This window comes from Haliotis asinina, chromosome 15 (assembly GCF_037392515.1).
Source record: "Haliotis asinina isolate JCU_RB_2024 chromosome 15, JCU_Hal_asi_v2, whole genome shotgun sequence".
Lineage (NCBI taxonomy): Eukaryota > Metazoa > Mollusca > Gastropoda > Lepetellida > Haliotidae > Haliotis > Haliotis asinina.
In genome coordinates, this window is record NC_090294.1 from 4,672,023 (window position 1) to 4,694,225 (window position 22,203).

Genomic DNA, 22,203 nt, shown 5'->3' on the forward strand with positions numbered 1-22,203 from the left:
ATAGGATCGGCTATGACCCAGATATACACCGGTATTGTGTCATACTTCTTTCCCATTCCACCAGAGCGCCGACTTTACCTGTGGGAGGACCTCGAGAAAGACCCTTTTATCGAACACGCCGTGAGCTCTATCAGCTGCGGGCTGTACCACAAATATGGTATGTTGTTGGCTCCAGTGACGGCGGCGATTATCACGGCAAAACATTGTCAATTTGAGAGAAAGAATAATAATAATAGTATAGATGGATGCTGCACAGGAAACCCCAGTGGGGGAACTGAGGGAAACCCCTCCCGAGGTGACGGTGGAGACCCCTTCACAGGAACCAGTGAGTCCCGAGGTGACGGTGGAGGCCACTTCAACAGTAACCAGGCAGAAGAATCCTAAGAGAGTAGCTGCCGGTAAAAAACGGTGGTGTAACCAACATAAAGTGACCAACCCAACCCGACTGTTGTTGGCTGTAGGTGTAACTGCTGCCGTGGTTATAACATGGTTATATACACGTGAGGGAACTGAGGGAAACCCTGGGGGTGTGGGGGTACCCCCCACGCCGCCGGCAGGCCCCACTATTGACCCGCATATCATGTTATAATTTTAATATTTTATATCATATACATAATGTCTGAGGGGAAAACGTTCGTCAACGACGCATACCACGCCACAGTGGTAGCCAGTCTAGCTGTAGGGTACGCTCGGTTGACTAAAATGGTGCTTAAACAACCAACTATCAAGCTAGATTTCAACCTGCAGGATATGGGTATGCTCATAATGAACCTTGGTATGGCGATGGCCACAAAAGACATCCTAGTAAAACAAGGAATAATACCTGATAATATAATGAAATAAATATAGGGATGGCCACGATAGCTATGATGGTCGGTGGGGCCTTAGTGAATGCCCTGGCATTTTCCGGGAGTAATTTCCTCTTCTCGAAACTACGAGATGATCACGCGGCTGAAATACAGGAAGAAAGGAAGCGGCACGATCTCGCTACTGAGAAATTACAAAGAGCACAGGCCGATTACGCTAAAAAACGCCTCCAGAGGATCGATTTTATTAACGAACAACTCCAGCGTGAAAACCATGCCGTTCAAACATTCAACGATGTCGATGAAGCAATGAAAGAATACTACCTACTAACTGGTAAACAATTGGAACCGCTCAATAAACCCACACTCGCTCAGTACTACACACCATCCAAGGGACAAATGAATCGTGAACTGGGCTTCATAGTGTTGGGTATAGCAGCTACTGCGTTGGTTGCGAAGCAATTAAACTAAAATACCTATATAAGTAAACATGAGACCCGCTCCATACCGATGCGAATACATACTTATGGGGAAGACTGAGGCCTGTGGTAGGAAATGCAGGAATCAGGGGTTCTGTTGTTTCCATATGGGAAGTCCTAACTACACGTGTTCTGTGTGTGGTATCGGGGTTAAAGGACACTACTGTCTATGTAAAGCTCACGGAGCGAACGTAGTCAGACATCAACTCATCTACGAGAATAAAAAAGGCTACATAAAAGAACGTAGGCGACTGCTCAAGATAAAATCCAATTAGAGATTATACACACCTACGTATAGCTATGTCTGCGGAAAGTGTGATTAAAAACATATTCAAATATGAACTGGCTTTATGGGGAAGCTTCAGATTTAAGATAATATTGGACGTGGTATGGATTAAAGAGGGTTTTAAGTATACTCGCCCCTTCGAATGGGAGCGGGATATCGCGACTCAATACCATATAGAACGTTTTTCAAGTCTAAGTGAATACTATAACCAAGGCGAGTGCTGGATTGAAACAGCCACACTATATATTTTACCAGGTACGTGGGACGATTTGACAGAATTACTAGAATTGGACCCGGCTGCCCGAGTTTGGCCTCTTCTGGATTGAAATATTTTTTATTAAGGGTTACCTCCCCTTACTGTGAACCAATTAGACATTAGTTCTCTTAGGTGTAAACACGATGTCTACTGTAAGCGAGCTCAAGCGGGTCGCAAAACAGAGAGGTGCCATCGGGTATTCTCGAATGCGGAAGTCAGCATTGTTGAGATTACTAGGTTTAGAAGCCCCTCCTACGGTAAAACAATTAAAAGCTCAAGCAAAACAGCTTGGACACACGGGTTATTCAAACCTGGGGAGAGCCGGGTTAACCGCATTGTTATCACATGCCCCTGTAGCACGTCCCACTGTAAAACAACTGAAAGCCGAGGCACACGATTTGGGTTTAGGCGGGTATTCCCGTATGAGGAAACCACAGCTTTTAGAATTATTACGACAGAATATAGCTATTGACCTACAGTTCGTGCGCACTGAGCACGCCGTAGGCAATTATTTGAGAGGTTGGCGCATGCGCGTTGATAGAAACATAGACATTACAGATATCAAGCCTCTGATAGCTGATAAGGTCAACCAGGAACTAAATAACCTAGGAAGTATCAAGTTTCAGATCACAGTGAAAATGTCGCTCGATAAGCAGGTTGGGAGTACCACTGAGTATGTTCAGCCTTACTTCCGAGGTAAACAAGAGGTCGTCACACATGCAGAGACCATTGACGCATCAATCGATACCAGTTTTCAGCAGATACGAGAATACCTAGAACGCTACACACACTTGGGGTCCGGGTGGGCTGTAGATAAAATCGATAATGTCTATCTAGACATAGCTAACTACGTGCCGTTCAGAGGCGGGTCATACCTAGCCTTGCCTCCCTACTATAGGAACAAACATGCCATAGTAAACGTTAAGAATAGAGGAAACGATTGCCTGAGGTTAGCTATCAGGTCAGCCTTATTTCCAGCTGGCACTCATTCAGATTGGCTTTCTAGCTATCCCCAAGATGATGGGCTTAATTGGGATGGTATAGATGAACCAACCCCAATATCCCAGATCACTAAAGTAGAAAAACAGAATAATCTGGCTATAAATGTCTTTGGGCACGAAGGTAACACAACAATAGTACACAGGGTCAGCCCGGTGAAGGATTGCCAAGTTATCAATATATTCATGATCCAGCGAGGTGAAAAGTATCACTACACGTGGATAAAACATCTCAGCCGGTTGTTGCACGACCAGTCGAAACACGTTGGGGAAAAACACTTTTGTGTACGATGCCTACACGGTTTCAGTCGAGCTGATTTATTAGAATCCCACCGGGATGATTGTCAAGGTGTGGGGCAGACGGCCATACGAGTCGACATGCCTAAGGAAGGTGAAAATATCCTAAAATTCAGTAACCACAAGAACCAAATGTCTGTACCTTATATCATATACGCCGACTTCGAAGCCTTAGTTGTGGGGGATACCCCCACACCCCCCGGTGGTGCCGCCGGCGAGGCTCCCAGTGGTGCCGCCGGTACCTTTACCCACAAGACACAAGAGCATAAAGCCTGTTCGTTTGGATACATTGTCGTCCGTTGTGACGGGGAAACGAAAGCTCCGGTAGTGTATAGGGGCCCTGACGCGGCTGAAAGGTTTCTAAAGTGTTTGCAGGAGGAAGAAAAAATTATTAGGAATGCATTGTATAGAATCACTCCCATGCGTATGACCCGAGCCGACAGGCTAGCTCACGCTAGTAGCACTAACTGTCACGTGTGCGACTCACCACTTAACGGTGATTCGGTGAGAGATCACTGCCACATAACTGGTAAGTATAGAGGCGCCGCTCACAACGCGTGCAACCTCAAGCTTAAAATCAACCCTAAGACAATAAACATCCCCGTTGTCTTTCACAACTTGAGAGGGTACGACTCACACTTGATCATGCAGGCCATCGCGAAAATCGATGGTAATATAACGTGCATCCCCAACAACATGGAGAGATACATCTCCTTCAGCTTAAACGGACTTAGGTTCATTGACTCGTTTCAGTTCCTCCTGTCGTCACTCGACAGTCTGGTCAAGGCCAACAATACCTTCCCTATCACCGATCGATACACAGACGCCGAGACTAGACCCCTGCTTATGAGGAAGGGTGTGTACCCCTATGAGTACATGGATAGTTGGGCCAAGTTCACCGAGACCAGACTACCCCCTATTGACTGCTTTTATAGCAAGCTGAATGAGGCGTCCGTCTCACGAGATGATTACTCGCACGCGACTAACGTATGGAATAAACTGGGTTGTAAGAACCTGGGTGATTATCACGACCTGTACTTGAGGACAGATGTACTGCTGTTAGCCGACGTGTTTGAAACGTTTCGGCAGACATGTTTAAAGCAGTATAAACTCGACCCCGCATGGTATTACACCAGCCCAGGTCTGTCGTGGGACGCCTTGCTTAAAAAGACCGGAGTTAATTTGGAATTGCTCACAGATTACGACATGCACCTATTCATTGAGAAAGGCTTGCGAGGTGGGATTTCCATGGCATCCAAACGATACGCGAAAGCAAATAATCAATACGTGAAAGGTTACGATCCTAACAAACCAACCAATCACATTCTATACCTCGACGCAAACAACCTGTACGGCTGGGCCATGAGCCAGTATCTACCTACAGGGGGATTCGAATGGGTACCCCACGTTGATGTTATGGGGGTCGCACCAGATTCGAACAAAGGGTATATCCTCGAAGTTGACTTAGAGTATCCCAAGGAATTACACACATCGCACAACAGCTACCCCCTGGCCCCCGAACGTATGAGGGTTAACACAGACTGGATGTCTGAGTACCAACATAACTTGTCAGGTGGTCGTGTGACAGACGTTGAAAAACTCGTGCCTAACTTAATGAATAAGACCAAGTACATCGTTCACTATCGCAACCTACAGCTGTACCTGTCGTTGGGTATGAGGCTGACCAAAATACACAGGGTGCTCATGTTCGACCAGAGCCCATGGATGGAGCCCTACATCAGAATGAACACAGACCTACGAAAAAAAGCCACCAGTGATTTTGAGAAAAATCTCTACAAGCTCATGAACAACTCGGTGTTTGGTAAGACTATGGAGAACCTGAGGAAACGCGTGACCGTGAAGCTGGTTAGATCTAGTGAGGAAGACAAGCTCAGGAAATTGATAGCCAGTCCGGCATTCAACCGTAATAAAATATTTACAGACAACCTGGTTGCCATACACATGAAGAAAAGCCCCATAAAATTCAACCGGCCTGTTTACGTGGGGATGAGCATCCTCGATTTATCCAAACACCTGATGTACGACTTTTACTACAACGAGCTCAAGAAACAGTACGGCGACAGGTGTGAAGTACTGTACACTGACACGGATTCCCTGCTGATGGAGATTCGAACCGAGGACGTGTACGAGGACATGAAAAAACATCTCGATTTATACGACACCAGCGACTACCCTAAGACCCATGCCCTACACAGTACGGTAAATAAAAAGGTCCTAGGTAAGATGAAGGACGAGTGTGCTGGCACGCCCATAGCCGAGTACATAGGTTTGAGACCTAAGATGTACTCCATACTGAAAGCCGACAATAGTGAGATCCGGAAGGCTAAGGGGGTTAAGAAGTATGTGGTGAAACAACACATCAAACACGCCAGATTCAAGGAAGCCCTGTTCAAGACCCGTACCTTTAGACATAAAATGAACACACTTAGAAGTGATGGGCATAAGATATACGGACTGACTATAAACAAGACGTCCCTATCGCCTATGGACACGAAACGTTGGATAGCTATTGATGGTATAAACACATACGCGTATGGACATGAAAAAATTTGAGGCTATTTACTACAGCCCGCGTGGGTACTGGAAAGGAGCTAGCGCAGTAGATAAGCTAGCTAAACTAGCGCGAGTACCCCCGGAGGAAGCCAAAGCGTGGCTTGAAAAACAAGCCCTGTGGCAGATCTATTTGCCGGCACCACGCTACGTGCCTAGAAGGAGGTTCGGTATTAACATACCTAATAGCGTTCACCAGGCAGACCTACTGTTCCTACCCCACGACAAGAGGTACAAGTATGCCTTAACCGTAGTGGACGTAGCCAGTCGTTACAAGGAAGCCGAACCCTTGACCACGAAAGATTCGGCCCAGGTAGCCAGAGGATTCGAACGCATATACAAACGCAGTCCGCTGACGTGGCCAACAGAGCTGCAAGTTGACCCCGGACGGGAGTTCATGGGTGCCGTGTCACAACTGCTAGCCAAACACGATACAAAGGCCAGGCGTGGCACGGCCGGAGCCCATCGCAGCCAAGCCATAGTTGAGAGATTTAATAGGACTTTGGCTGAGCGCTTGTTCGGCCATCAGTATGCTAGGGAGATGGTCACCCCTGGAAAACGATCGACTGAATGGGTCACAAGGTTACCCAAGGTGGTGTCGGCAATCAACCATGAAGTCACCCGTCTCACCGGTAAGAAACCGGCAGACGCTATCAAACTAAAATCAATAGTTGCAGAGTCGGCCGCTCCATTGCGTGGGAAGGAGAAACAGATACCAGATAGGGCCCTAGTGAGGTATCTATACCAGCCGGGGGAACACGAGGGCGATAGCCGTAAGCGAGCCACCGATCCTATATGGTCAGTCAAAACTTACAACATAGATAAAGTGGATATGAAAGCCGACGAACCTAACTTATACTACTTGAGGGGTGGGCCGGGTAGGGGTTTTGTAAGAGAAGAATTATTGATCGTACCGTACGGCACAGTGTTACCTCCTACCAAGGCACAGTAATTACCGCCAACTTTTTTGTAGTAGGGGTAATAGTAGCAAGAGCTAATGACCCAACCAAAGCCTTATTTAGTAAATAAGGCTTTGTAGAGACATTTCTTGAAAGTGGTCCAGAACTATCATTCCCTATACTACTATGTTTACGATGGACAACACATCACAGATAGTACAGCATATATGAAGCATTCCATGTTCACGTACTATGTTACAATAAATTCCCTAAAGACATGTACATGAAGCTGTGATTGGTTGCAGCTTTAAAAATGATGGACCATTGACAAACTCTGTTCTAGAATATGTTTCATACAGACTGCTATCTTCACCAGACCACATTCACTATCATGCAGTGAATCAGTATCCAAAGATCTCAACTTTGTGTACTCAGTCGTATTGAAGGTATCAGATCAATGTCAGCCTACAATGACAAATTTTTAAGAGAGGGATACCTAAGCTCATGCTATTGATGTTGAAGTGTTGACTATTGATTCTGAACAAGGAATTAATTTGTTCTTCTCAACATGGATCTAAATCAAGAACAACTTATGTAGCTACAGTATGTTTAGGTCACGACTGTGTAGAAATTATACATGAACTATAACATGGTTTAGCCAGAGAAACCACTGGAGACTGTTCATACTACTTCAGAAATCAGCTGATATTATTTCTCCAACGTAGATCACTAACATTATTGGAGAAGGTGACCCTTCTAGTTGAATGACCATGTGTTCTGCAGCCATAAGTAGGTTTGTCACTGCTCTCATGATTATGCGGACACTGAAACCATGGCAACAGCAGCTTACCTTCAGACTGAGCAGACCCTCTCCACTCAGCTTCTCAATCTCATTCTCAACATAGCTGGTGTTCACCTGAACATGAAATTAACTAAACATTAATGGTCACCAATTTCATTATCAGTGATTCAAGAAGGTGTATCTATTTTCATTGGTAGGTTAGCACAGCACTCAGCAGTATTCCAGCTATATTGCAGTCCCTTCCCCTTACCATGCTTACACATTTGACACTGAAGAGAATGAAATGCTATCATTATTCTCTCATGATTTTTTAATACTTTCTATGAGATAATATTCCACATCACTATCAAATCCATAAAAAAAATCAAGCATACTTACAAACCTTTTTGATATTTTATAACTTGGTTTATATTACATCAGAGGGTTTTGATCATACCAAATCTAGTTGGATACTAAGTTTTTGTATCAACATGAAGTAACAGTCAAACACATTGCAAATATACTTAAGTTCAGTCTACCTTTAAAAGAAACAGCTCATCCCAGAAATTGGCATTTCCTCGAGATGGATCTTCTCCCTGACAATGATCAAAACCATACACATTAGTACAATAAATAACAAGCATAGCAAACATGTGTGTAAAGTATCTAAAATAAAACCACAAATAGATGAACCAGCTGATGATGTCACGTGGTGACTTGAGATTTTCAAGGTCCATGACATGTTCATGGGATTGGAAAAAATCAAACCCTTTGGGTTTACTTTGACTTACAAAAAGTGGGGTCCAGGAGACCTCGATTAATTCATTTTATGAGCTGGTAATAAAAGGGTCCTGTAAAGTATTGAAATGGTGTAGTGAACTGTACATTCAATTACCCAAGAGCCTGGAATGGACTTTTGTTTTAACAATATTCCAGCATTATCATGGCAGGGGACACCAGAAATGCACTTCACACAAGTGGGGAATCTTGCCCATGGCGTTGGCATGAAAAGTGATCACTTTAAGTCTAACCATTAGGATACCTCCCCATCTCCATTTTTTTTCAAAAATAATAGGACTAGCATTCAATTGCACTTGTCAGCAATGGCCAGTGGTAGATATCATTTAGCAAATCCAACTTGTTAACAGCTCATTTCAAATTTTTGTTAAAAAATACAGCATTTAGGAGAAAATACCCTGTCTGTTGTAATTCACAATGGTCAACACAATGCCCATGGGTTATGTTTAAGCTGGCTTGAGAGATGCCACAGATACTAGAATAAAACAGTATGTACCTGGAAGAAAGCTTCATATATCTGGACAATCTTTTCCTTTAGCGCCATCTTGGAGTGAGATCCCTTTCGGAGTAGAAGGGCGTGTCCCTTTTCTTTGCTAGGGGTTGTGTCTTGACTCATGCTGCTGTCAATGTCATAACTGTCTATATCTGTCATTACAGTCAAACATGAAAACATTACTCATTTTCGTTGAAGGATATTGTTACAGGCAGAACTGAACAAAAAAACCCCAAAAATTCACTAGGTAAATATTCATGAAATATTTTGCGAAACAGTCATTTGTGATTATTCTGTGAATCGAACATGATAGGATTCAGATAACATTGTCAGTTTCGGAATTATTGCAGGGGACAGTTCCTTTAAGACCGACGAAATTTCTTTCCGTAGTTACACTCAGCTTGGTCGAATTCACGTTCGGTGTGTTCCATACTTCCTAAAACAATGTTTAAATGCATAACCTACTGAACAGTCCATTGACATCAAGGGTGTGTACATGTGCCGAACAAAATTACGCATGAAACGATCTAAGTATTTAGTATCACTCTAGAGGAAGAGAGGGATGCTAAATACAGACACTGTGTATATGTTTCATAAATGCAACTGAAAACAAACAACGGCATTACTAAAAGAAACGAAAAAAATACTATTTACCAATGCCTTACACGTAACAATAATACCCACCATGGTCCTTCCTAGTAGACGAATACTTCCGGTAGTTGAGCAGTAAATAAATGTAATTAAAATCATTCATAAATCGAATAAAAAAACAAAAGTCGATATCATTAAATGGTAAAACAATTTACTACTGAATGTCATTCTGATCCAATCCCTTTTACATATAGTTTGGTGCTGAATTGCTCGTTGCTATGACGATTATAATTGAAAGGGGAGGTAACTCGTAAACCTACTAAACATGAACTGGGCCGTGATTAATGATGTTTATACCCATTTTTGATCTAGTCCTTTAATTGACAGAACATGACTTGACATCTCATCAGTGTGTATGTATATATTTTGCTTTTGTTTACATGCTGCATTATGTATGAATATGTACTATACTGATTGCGTGACCGAGATAGCAAACTGTCAAGAGATTCATAAATAATGACTGGAAATAGGGATGTGGGATCGATGAGACACTGCTAATTGTTCCACGCTACTCACATAATGGTGGTAAATCACAGGATAATAGTAAGCTCGCGTGTGTAATAGGTCTTTAATAGTTTATGATTCCCAAGTCTGCGTGCATAAAGATTTAAGAAGGCAAGATAACGCACTGGATCAATTTAATGTTAGATCGGCAAATTTGTTTCAGATTAGGTGTACATTGATATTTAGTAAACTGTTGCCAAGAAATATTTTAATGTGTATGATTTACAAGAAAAAAGACGTTTTCATAAATGTAAACTATTCATGGTAATTTCATCAGTCAAGTCATCAGTCTGTGTGAGAAATGAGTCTTCAAGATGAACTTATTATAGTTATTTAAAGTAATATTGTCACTTTATTCCTACCTTATAGTTTTGTATATATGATTTAGCCATGTTGTTTGGGTTTTCTCCGCTGTTCCCCAAAGCATTTTGATAAAAACAAACTCAAAAGCATTTTGATAAAAACAAACTGATGCACTTTCTTGGTGAAACAAATATCTATAAATTTATCTAATCACTTTTTATTATTCAGATTCTATATCATGTAAGGTGTATACCTTTGACATTCATCAAATAATGGTGTTCTGACAGAACATTCATATTGCTTCATAGTTTTTCATCTTAATCTAGTCTAACCAGCGAGAGAGGGGACAGCTGAGACAAATAGAAAAATGATCATTATTTCATTTAGAAATAAATATTAAGGTCTGGATGGAGATGGGGAAACTATAATACAGAGTGCCTGGCAGGAGTGTCTAAGCTTTGTATACTTTCGAAAGGTAGTTGTCAAGAACAGACAGTAAAGTACAAATCAGTCACGATCTGTCAATAAATTATTCTCTGTGGCTGTAATTGTGTTTTGGAAAAAAGGTCATTACTCATTTTCAGTCTGTAAGACACTTCTTGGCACTCCCCTACGTTTTTTGAGGGAGTGTGCATTATGTTCACTTTTGCACAGTCTGAGCCGTGGTTGGACTTCTAAATATTTCATTTCAATCTTGCCTTTAACTTTCATTCTTAAAACTTTACAGTGACTAGTGCATTTTGACCTACAGGAGTGTTTCTTGTTGGCTAAAGTTGAAGGATTATTTGAATTCAGTATAGACAATTCAGGAGACTGTGTACAATGGTTTCAGAGGTCATAACAAGTGTATCTGGCAGTGCTACAATGGCGATGAAGATATCAAGATCAGATGTGACTGCAGAACAGGCAAAGTTCACGCAGGACAGTCACATACTGAGTGACATCGCACAGCAGACACAGGATGCTGGGATGGGAAAGCTGACAGATGAAGAGCTGGTGGAGAAGTTGGAAACTCTCCTCCTGGAGAGGATAAAGAAGGGAGATAAATCTGCTTACTTCCAACTCGCTCTCTTCTATTTTGAACAGGTGAGATCTGTAATGTGACAATTCTTTCAAGATGCTAGACAAACCACAATTCCCCTTTACCAAGTATATTTGTACAGATATAAAATTAGTGTTATCATAAACAATATTTGTGAGTTGAATGTTATTGTGTATTTGAGAATGATCAGACATTGAGTGATATGTTTTAGCTTTTGATGTTGTGATGCAAAACAAATCACTATCCATGAAAGGGAAACTATTAGTCACAGTCAATGCCATTTTAATTATCCTATGTAATCACCAAATACCAGTTACTACTGTGCAGTTCACCAACAACTTCATATTCTAAGTCTTTGATACTAATTAATCAACAACAAAAACATATTTCAGTTTATCTGTACATCTTTATTGTATATCATTTGCGTCTCATTCTTCTGCCCTATATCGGTGTTGCGCCACACAGTTTGGCTTGTTTCTGTGCCTAACACAGATAATACTTTGTATTCTGTTTAGAAACACTGTTAGTGAGAGTTATTATAAGGATCATTTGATGTCTGAGTCTCAGTGGCTAATCGTATTATCAGTCTCAGCTCCCTGGGATCAAACAACTCTTGCAGCCACTAGGTGCACCAAGTTACTGCAGCTTTCTTATCCTTATTAGGTACCCATAAACAGCAGTGTGGACTGGGACACATTGTTACAGTACTTTGTCCAAGTTTACTGCACATTGCTGTACCTGCAACTAGGTGTTTGCATGTATTTGTATGGCCACCATTTGGTCATATCACCAACAGATTTGTGGGTTGTGTACTACATACTAGGGATTGTGACAAACTCTTTAAGAATCTGCACATAATGTTGACTCCATGGTGTTTACACCCAGACACAGGTGAACGTGATCCAAACCCCTCAACCTCACTGCATCACTAGCATGGCACCTCAGCCAGTTCATCCACCATGTACCCTCTGCATATTTTGCTGCTTTCAAAGTTTGAGTTTTGTTTCACTTGAAGATTGCCATCCTTTCAACTGAAGATTATGTTATTCTGCTAAGAAAGATCTAAAGCCATACAATATATCAGCAGTTCTAAAAATGTACATACTTGAATATAGTCCTTTTAATTTTTTGGTCAGACTGATAGGTTTGTGTAGAAATCTTGCAGTGGAATGGCATCAACGTCCAGAGAAAACAAGAGAAAACTACTACTTTCAGGAGATGTATGACAAAGCTCGAGTATATTTTGAGAGATCAAAAGACTTCAACTACCAGTCCCTGTACCAGCTGGGTGTGATGTTGTATGATGGAATCGGCTGCGAACAAGATACAGTAAGTCTTCCCTTTGTACGTTGGTTCCTAAATGTTTTGGGGCATTGGGGTTCACTTGTCACACTGAAGGCCTTGGTTCTTGAACATATTAAAAGCAATGATGTACTGGAGGGTCATATGCACATCTGAAACAACAAATCATTATCATCTAATTTACTGTAGTTTTGAAAAGTCTTCTTTGCATGTGCATGTATTGTTACTGTGTTTCTATGACTACCATCATTGTCATGTGTCTGATAGGCTCTAGGTGTTGAGTACCTGATGCACATAGCAACGTCCACGGTGCGGCAAGCCAAACATCTTAAGCATGCTGCAGAGTACAACATTGGCCGCGCCTATTTCCAGGGGTATGGTGTTCGGCGACAGTCTGATGAGGAAGCAGAGAGGTAGGGACTGCGCAATCAAATATGAAAGATGCAAGTAAATGTTTGTGGGTGTTTTTTTTAGGATTTTGAACATATAGTAGTGCTCATTGTGAAATGTGGGGAGTCATTCTCTATTGAATGATATTTTTGCACACCTTGTTCAGTTTGTCTGTGAGGTTCACGGGTTAGTCTGTTGTTGACATCACAACTATGTGAAGAGTCCCTTTGTCCCAGGTATATCTTTGACTGGGTTTTAGTCCTGGTTCACCCTCATTATGTTTCATGGCTTGTCAACACCATACTCATGACCTTCTCCTATCTGGTAAACAATGTGAGACCTGCATCACTTCAGGCAGCCCTCCTGCATGAGGATGAAACTGGAATACTCATGAAGATTCTATTTTTATGTAACCAAGATTATCATACTATTTTAGAAACTGACAGATTTTAAACGTGTTCAGGAAGAAGTCTTACGATATGAGAATGTTCACAGGTGGTGGCTGCTGGCTGCTGATGATGGGAACCCTGGTGCCAGTGTCAAGGCACAGTCAGTTCTGGGCATGTTCTACTCCAGGGAGGAGACTCTGGACCTCAAGAAGGCCTTCTTCTGGCACTCTGAGGCTTGTGGGAATGGCAGTCTGGAATCTCAAGGTGGGGCAGTTGTTGATCCCTTATCAGTTAGTAGTATTTATTGTGACACAGTGGTTGTTATATCTGATATATGGAGATAATATTTTTGAAAGTGAAAATTTTAAGAATATAGAGTTTAAAATGCATATTAGTTGTTTCTTCTGCAGTGTCGATGAAACATCAATGTGGGATGTAGATGCACTCCTTGTTTCACTTTTTATTTTGCATGTGCGTGGAAAAAAGGAAGTGATGTTTATTGATGGCTTGATTATAAACATATCATATATACATGAATCAGTTTTGTCTGATCATTTCAAATGTTGCGGCTCCTGCAGGTGCACTAGGAGTGATGTATGAACATGGCATTGGTGTCAAGTACCATCAGGATTCTGCCTACATCTGCCTAAAGGAGGCGTCTGACCGGGGCAACGTCTATGCAATGGGCAACCTCATCTCCCACTACTACCGCCGTAAACTCTACACTAAAGCTGCCGACCTCTCATGCAAGTAAGACATACGAGATCTACTATACTATAAACACAACTGGAAATAGGTCACATCTTGTGTTTTAAATATGGGAAAAGTAAAATCTGTCTGACTGAATGCTACTGGTATGTTTCAGTACTCTGTTTGTTTGTCTGGCAATTCACTTATATATGTTGATAACAATTCTTCATGAGTGTTGTATTGTTGTTGTTTTTTGTTGTATTTTATTTGTTCCCATGATTGAGAACAAGCATATAGAGTAAAGCCATTATAGGTGTACACATTCATGATCAAAGTTCGTCAGCTGGTATCCTATAAGTTATTATAATTGAAACAAACAATATATATTCAAGTTACTTTGCAGATTACATCAGAGCTTGAAAATTGAGGTGTTGTATTGTTTCTATAGTTCATGTCTCATGAATAGTTTTACCTTGTTTTTGCTGAAGTTATGCTGACTTGTTATTTACGTCCAATTTTCAGAGTAGCCATGTTGGAAGATATACAACTTATCGCACAAGAGACAGAATGTCTGCCAGCTTTCATTGCTAAGGGAATTGCTTTGGCCAGTTTCTACCATGGCCGTTGTCTCCATGAGGGGCTCGGTATCAAACAGAACAAACAACTAGCTCAGCAATACTACTCCAGGGTAAGACAGCATGAGTTGAAACAGTGTAGTGCCACTATAATAAATGTCCTCCATGATCTGTATGATGGATGTAGTGCTACAATTGCCATGTAGAATCTGATGGCCAATGGTCCTTTGTGTCAAGGAGTGGTCACATGTCAGGTGAACTTACACACTGTTCTCGGGGATTTAGGTGAGCACCACATGGAAGCAGATCTGAAACTTGTTTGCTCATTAGACACTGTGACTTTGTTCAAGAAGTGTCACTTTACACACAACACTGAATGAGCACCTGGTAGCATGAGATGGTCACAGACATATAGGCTACATATGGATTCATTTACTGGAGTAATGATATTAGTTCTTTACAGAAGAGATCATCTTTGAGGTACTTATAAGCATTTAAAATATCCATTTTGAAATCCTACGACAGTGGTAACCATAATTTTCAGTAATATATTTACAAACAAAACACTCTTTTTTGTCTTGTGAGACCACCCCTACTGGGCCCTCCTGGGCCCCCAACAGCAGAAAACTCAAAGCTTGAACCTCGTACCTCACTTTCCATGCTGTTGAGAACAAGTTCAGAAGTTTGCATGGTTCCCTTCAGAATTTCCTTTTATGAGTGATAAGGAACTATGAGTGATAAGGAAGCAAATACTGTATGTATGGTACTTTTTCCTTTATCACTGTATAAAGTATAAACTGTATGTTGGTTTTTTCATTCATAAAACTGTATTTTTCAACACCATTTGGTAGCGATCTACTAGGCAGCTTTCTTTAAATGGTTTTCTAGGTGGTACTTCCTTCTGTTTTTTATCATGCCTCCTGTTTTTTCTTTCATTTGAAATGATGAGTCATGTTTTTTTGAATGATTAAATGAGGTATGTCTCAGGACCGCAGGACATACTCTTATTGTGTCTAAGATGCACATGATGATCTGTGGTGTTTGCTTTGCCGATATGCTTTTCAACACGAATCTACTTCAGGCAGGGGATGATATTTGGGGATAAGACCCCCCTTCAAAAAAGCATAAGGAAGCTACCAAGCATGAGAAGTCTAAAGATTCATGTGCTACTCCCTCCACTTCAGCTGTGTCTGAAGCTGGGGGCAATGGGGCAAAGCATACTGATTCAGTTGCTACCCCATCCCCACTACCGTCACATTCCAATGTTACTGTTTCTGTTAACTTTGTCATTAACTGATATCTCAACTTTGTAGCAGCAGCATTGGTAAAATCTCCTATAGTCGATGCTGTGTCGCGGCTCCATGAGGAGCTCAGCACCAAATTAGGTGCGCTGAGATGGAGCCAGTACATCTGTTGGGGGAGGTCCCAATCGAGCCCCTAGCATCCAACCCCTGGTGGGTCCAACCCCTGGATGCAGTACTGACCCGAGACTTAGTGCTGGGTTTTGGGCATCCTTCTGGATCTGTCGCCAACCCTGGAATTGTCCCTCGCTTAGCTCAGTCAAGGTCACTTGCCATATGGCTGCGGCTTATGTTATGGCATTAGATTTTTGGCTACCAGACAGTTGGTATCCATCATGGTACCACCGGCTACCGTGGTATCCACCCAGCTCTGGGGACTGCCTGTTGTTTCAGGTCACTCCTCAAGCTCTCAGCGTCCTTAAACTCTTCAGCAGTCAGGTGATCAGTGCGCTGTGGCTTTGCTCGACCCTTTATCAGTCTCTCCCCTCCCCCCACTCAACTGCTTCCCGCCTCCGAGCCTTCTCTTGCTGCAGAGAGTTCAGCACTTCAAGATAGTGCTGAGGAGTCAGTGGACGAGGATGAGTGAGGGGAGGCATAGGGGGAATGGTTTGTTTTCACTTGAGTCATCAGTTGCGCAATGGTATCATGGCCCTTCTGCCTCAGGAGGTTGTGCCCACTGACAGCCTGAACCCTGTAGAGCTCAGCCATCTAACTGGAGTCAATCAGGGAAAGGATGAGTCTTAATCCCAGGTTCTAACACACTAACTAACAGAGGTGCACTCTCATTTGGCAAGGGACTCCATTAGGAGTTGTGTTTGCCAGAGGATGTGTTGTCATGGGGCTTGTTACTCTCCTGCTACCAAACAGGCTCTCCTTGCCTTATCATTTAAACTTGGGTCTACTTCATTCCCAGATGCCATTATGGTTGTAGGCTGTTTCAACTTTTAAGGATTCAAAGCCTTTGTTGGGACAGCGTCCTGCTCTCGACCTAGACCCCAGGTTCTTGCCTTGGCCTATCCTTCCTTTGTGGGGAAGGAGGCTAATAAGTGTTCTGTGCCACTCCGGTCTCGCCGTGGTAAGGGTAAGGACAAGGATAGGGGCAAGGCTTCTGCACAGCAGCCTTTTCTGAGGAAGGGGAAGGTAGCCCTGACATCCAATGCTTAGTTTCTTGAGTTGAGCCAGATCAGGGCACGGTTGTGTTCATTACTTTTGGCGTACATTGTCTTTGTCCCAAACTCCCTGTAGACAGCTGTCTTTCCCTCTTCCTTCAGGAGTGGGTAAAGGTCACATCGAATCTTGGGGTCCTGTTTACACTCAGGGAGGGCCACATGCCACAGTGAATTCATTGCTATTTGGTGCTGATTTCTCAGGAGAAAGCAAATGCTCTCTGTGCCGTGGTCCAGTCATTAATCGACAAGACAGCCATCGAGGTGGTCCCAGAAGGGCAGGAAGAAGCGGGTTTTTACTCGACTTATTTCCTGGTCATGAAGGGTTCAGACCCATTCTAAATCGCAAGGGTCTGAACAGTCAAATAGAGGTTCCATCTTTCAAGATGGAGACACTGCGTTCACTGATTTCCTTGGTAGCGGCAGGGGATTGGCACACGTTAATTGACCTTAAAGACGTGTACCTCCATGTTCCAATGCATCCCAACTTTTGTCAATACCTTCGGTTTTCTTTTGACTGGAAGTGCTTTCAGTTTTGTCAGCTCCCCCTTTGGCATTTGTATTGAACCAAGGGTGTTCACCAAACTCCTGTTAATTCCAGCACAAGTCGCCAGTGGTTACAACTGTCTTGGATTTTAAAATAGACATTTCAAATGCTTAAAAGTACCCCAAAGAGGACTTTTTTTCAACGAAGAAAAACCTCTGATGGTTTGAGTTTCCAGCAGACTTCATGCTGTGGATTTGGTGCATTAAAATGTGGATATTTACATAATGGCCATAATTACTTCAGTTTAAGAATAAGGAAAGCCCCAACTCCTCACCCAACCCCAATTTCTGAATTTTGAATTAACCAAAGTAACAATGATTGAATCAAGATATGTGCAATATAGGTAAATTTGCTGAATATAATTCACATGTTGAAATATGGAAGGATGCCACCAGCAATCACCATGAACACATCCTTGCCATTTTTAGTTTTTCAGAGTTGAATTTTTCACAAAGTGTTTTGTACTCCATTGGGCTGGATGCTATAATGTTCATGTCAGGCACAAATTTGTAACCTGCATTCTGGCTGGTCCATTAGCAAATGAAATTGGCTGTTGAAAACCAAGGGTGGTAAATTTGAGAAAACCATGAGATTGGGTTGACATCAACTTTGATGAGCTCTGGAAATACAGGCTTTATGAACCAGGTCACAATGAACTGAATTTTAATTCTTTATGTTTGTTGTATTTCAGTCATACCAGTTTGACCCTGATATATGTGCTCGACTCCAGAATGTGACACAACACGGTGTCATTTAGGCCTGCTTCACTCAACACCATCATGCTGTCAGCTGTGATATTATCTGAGAGTTATTTCCCTTGATTTACCTTTTTATATCGCTGCCTTTATCTGGTTTGTTCAAGATGTGTCATATGAGACCCCATGTTTCGTAATTGTTCACAAAGTCATAAAGTAAGGTAATGTATCAAATCTTTACTTTCAACAGTAATAATAAATATACTTAAAATGATTTTCCATGAAAAAGGAGACATCTTGAATGTGTTCTAGAGTCATGTCTTGTACACAGTTTATTATTATGTATATGGTGTATTTACCACCTTGTCTGACATATAATCAATGTACCTTATATCAAGAATAGTCTGCATCTTCAACAGAACCCAGATCTTCTGTTCAGTCTTGTGAGAACTGCTATTACATTCTGCCAATAACAGTAAAATCTACTGAAAATAATGCCAATATCAATGTTGAAGGCCCTTATTCTCTAAACATTTGTAGCCCTAAGAATTCTTGACTTTGATCATAGTAAGCCAGTGTGTTAAGAATGAGCTTGAGAAGTTTGTAGGGCTACAAACGTTTTGAGAATAGTTATCCAGGATAGTGAACTTACTAAGGTTTTGGCACAGGCAGCAAGTTTGGTATTACTGACATTGTATACACCTATAATGTTTCAGCTGTAACTGTGGTCGATATTTGAATACCATTGTCCATCACCAGTGGCTTGAAGCAAACGAAATAGTTCCTTACATAGTGATGTTCACATGGTCTTTCATGAGATGCCTCACTGCTGGGAACCAAACTCTTCCATGATTTTAATGCTGTGTTTAACAATTTGTGCTTGCAACTTTTTGTTGATCTATCTTTGAAGTATTGTTTATTAACATACTCTGGTTTGAATGTTATTTATAAAACAATGCCTTGCTGACAAACAGATCACTTTGATATATTTACCTCCCGTGCCACATTTTGCAATGTCTACAATTCAGAATCAAAACTCTGAGTTCAGTGACTGACAAGTTAGCCCAGTATTCTGTATTAGTGACTTCTGTCTAGAGATTAATATGTATTCTATTTATTACTTGTTATTATTATAGATTTGAATTAACTGTGATAGTGATTCCATGTGCCTTCTTATGTGAATGCTTCAACCTTGTTTTTACCAACAGGTTTATATGTGACTCAGTCCTTTTCTGAAAACACAAATAAATCTTATTTATGTATTGGTGTGTTGAAGTTGTTGACTCTGACACTAGAAACGTTTGGCTGGTCATACATGTAATATATGAGGCATACTAGATGCATGGACTATACCGCCATATAGCTGGAATATAGCTTGGTGTACCGTAAACTTGAACTAAAACTATACTGGCTAGACAATAATAGCTTAGCTTTACGAAATGAAGCGGCCATAAAATATGACTGGCTAACTACTCCGTGCAAAAGTTCAAATGCCATTGTGAACCTGTTTGTTTCGTTTTCGCTGGGAAGTTTCAGCTTGTTTTGAATATGACATGGTGATGATTGCGGTATGAAGGAAAGGGACGTACTGTACACTCAAGTCACACGAACACTTCCTGTAGTATCTCAGCAACTTTTGAAAACGGGACTGCTATAGTGTAGTATTTCTGAAGTAGTGATGAGAAAGGCCATGTTGTTCCTTAACCTTTAACAAAAGTGTGACCGGAGAATATCTATCTTGTGTGATACCAGTATTGCCAAGACAGTATCTTTCTAGAGGTAAACATTTCGCATTCACGCACCTCTGTCTCCCTCGCTCTGACGTGTTCAGTGACGTTATTTACATGACGTCATCACATTTTGCGTATCGATGACGTAGAAGGTAAACATCATGTTCAGTGATGGTTGAATCGTTGATTGCATTTTAGCAAGTAATTCTTTCGTTATCTTCTATAAATTACACATGAAGTTCAATCATCAGCAATGTCTTTCTACGATAAAGATAGAAAGGTAAGACTGCGCTTGAGTTTGGAGCCAAAAGAACGATTCCCGGAGAAACTGTATGACGTGGCAAACGACAACTTCCTGGTCAAGTGGGGGACCAGCGGGGAATCTGTTGTTGTGGATCCCGATGAATTTGAAGCCAACGTGCTGAGGTGCTACCCTGGATTTGTACAAATTTCATCATTTGCTAATCTAAGAAGACTTTTTAGACAATATGCCTTTGACTGGAAAATTAATGACGATGAAACCTTCGAGTTTAGTCACGAATTCTTTGTGCGTGGTCACCCACAACTTTTGGGGGAGATTATGACGAGACGTAAATCTTTCTCACATCGATTATATGAACCACAAACAGAACGCCCAAACACCTCAAGAACACAACTGACATCTACCCCACTGAATAAACGAAAAACATCCCTGAGAAGAACTACTGTTGAGGCAAAGGCAAGGAATGTCTATCGGTATCCTGAAGAAACTGACATCTCCCTGAGATCGACAGAAGATGAACCTCAAGAACAGTATGCGCCACCATTCCTGGCATCAGCTAAAGGCGTCACTCCGACTGGTACCTCGGAGTACCGGGAAAGACCAAAACTAGATCCAGCGATTTTGGACGTGTATGCACGGAATGAGCTGACAGAAGATGAAATACTTCAGCTTTTCAAGCGCCGTGATACTATTCTTGGTCGACTTGAGCGCCCAGATCAGCCCATGTGCCCGGGGTGGGGATGTGATTGGATGTACATGTTCTGGGAGGTAGAGGATGGTGAGCCCGGGGCGTGGACATATCAAGGTGTGACATATAGAGGGGACAGTCTGAGTTGCGACATTTTGTGTGAAGAGGGGACTGGTTATGGTCTACATGAAATGGTACCGCTACAAACTCTGGACCAGTGCCAAGTCACCCAGGCACACACAATCACTGAAAATGCTAGTTATGGATCAGGACCAGGTGGTATCATGTCCAACAGCACACCTGGAATGACATACCCCTGCTGTTCCTGTAGGTGTCACATAATGGGCCAGAATAAAATCTAGAGAAACTGTTTCCCCATGCACCTGTTAGGTATCTTCAGGTGGGTCTATGGATACATTTGGTAGTGCGAGAACATCCCAAGAAGAGTCATTAATGCATTCATTCAATAACAACCATAGTTTGAAATACGTGAAAGATGGTCTTTGAATGTCATTTAGAAGTGAAAATACATAAGAATGAAGATTTTTATGGATATCAACTTCTTTATGAGAGAACACAACGTTTCGGAGTTAATGCTTACTCCTTCATCAGGTGTAAGCATAAGGAGTAAGCATTAACTCCGAAACGTTGTGTTCTCTCATAAAGAAGTTGATATCCATAAAAATCTTCATTCTTACGTGAAAGATGGACAGTTATCTCATGTGGATGATTACATCATGACCATTTAATGTGTTACACTGATGCTGAAACATACTCGTGACAGAATGTAGTTAAACTCCAACTCTGTATATCATATCTGGAAGACGTAATTGAATATATTTCAGTTGTATACCGTTATCTATTGGCATTATATCACAGAGTATGGTGAAGGCCTAGATGGTCGTCTCTGGTCACTGATACTATTCTAAAGCACGTTCTTTATGTCTACCCACGGTGGCGGTGAATGTTTTCTCCACTGGTATTGTTTGGTCAACTGTTGGTGACAGTGTGAAGGTATCATGCGGGGCATATAGGTTTCGGCTGCTTCATAGGGTTTTTTAATTAAATCGCCATAAATATCCAGGATTATCTTAATTTTCAAATGTATGTGTCCTGTTTGAAGTCACACCAAGTACAACGCATTAATCCTCTTCTTAACAGTTTCATGTAAACAACAAGAGCTATAATGTCAGCCAAAGGCATGTTTTAAGGTAACTTTGCAGCGTGGGTTCGAATCCTTTCAACACGGATAATGCTGCAGGATTGTCTGCACCGTTTCGTCTTCTCTCCCTCCGTCCCCTCGT

General features: G+C 41.8%; 2 protein-coding genes across 2 annotated transcripts in view; one reads left to right on the plus strand and one right to left on the minus strand.

Annotated features, from left to right (window-relative positions):
• The window catches only part of LOC137265937 (armadillo-like helical domain-containing protein 3), a 64,623-nt gene extending 55,244 nt beyond the window's left edge, over nucleotides 1-9,379 (minus strand). The window contains exons 1-4 of the mRNA XM_067801415.1: nucleotides 9,349-9,379; nucleotides 8,668-8,816; nucleotides 7,913-7,969; nucleotides 7,443-7,508 (exon numbers count right to left, since the gene is read on the minus strand). Coding sequence (XP_067657516.1) covers nucleotides 7,443-7,508; nucleotides 7,913-7,969; nucleotides 8,668-8,787 — 243 coding nt within the window. The 5' untranslated portion in view covers nucleotides 8,788-8,816; nucleotides 9,349-9,379. The remainder of the gene's footprint in view (nucleotides 1-7,442; nucleotides 7,509-7,912; nucleotides 7,970-8,667; nucleotides 8,817-9,348) is intronic.
• Nucleotides 9,380-9,541: 162 nt separating this feature from the next.
• On the plus strand, nucleotides 9,542-19,481 carry LOC137265579 (LRP2-binding protein-like). Its single transcript, XM_067800999.1, has 8 exons — nucleotides 9,542-9,668; nucleotides 10,955-11,208; nucleotides 12,380-12,493; nucleotides 12,734-12,879; nucleotides 13,352-13,509; nucleotides 13,824-13,995; nucleotides 14,458-14,623; nucleotides 18,216-19,481. Exons 2-8 carry the CDS (start codon nucleotides 10,987-10,989, stop codon nucleotides 18,279-18,281), a joined length of 1,044 nt encoding a protein of 347 aa, XP_067657100.1. The 5' UTR covers nucleotides 9,542-9,668; nucleotides 10,955-10,986; the 3' UTR covers nucleotides 18,282-19,481.
• Nucleotides 19,482-22,203: the final 2,722 nt, after the last annotated feature.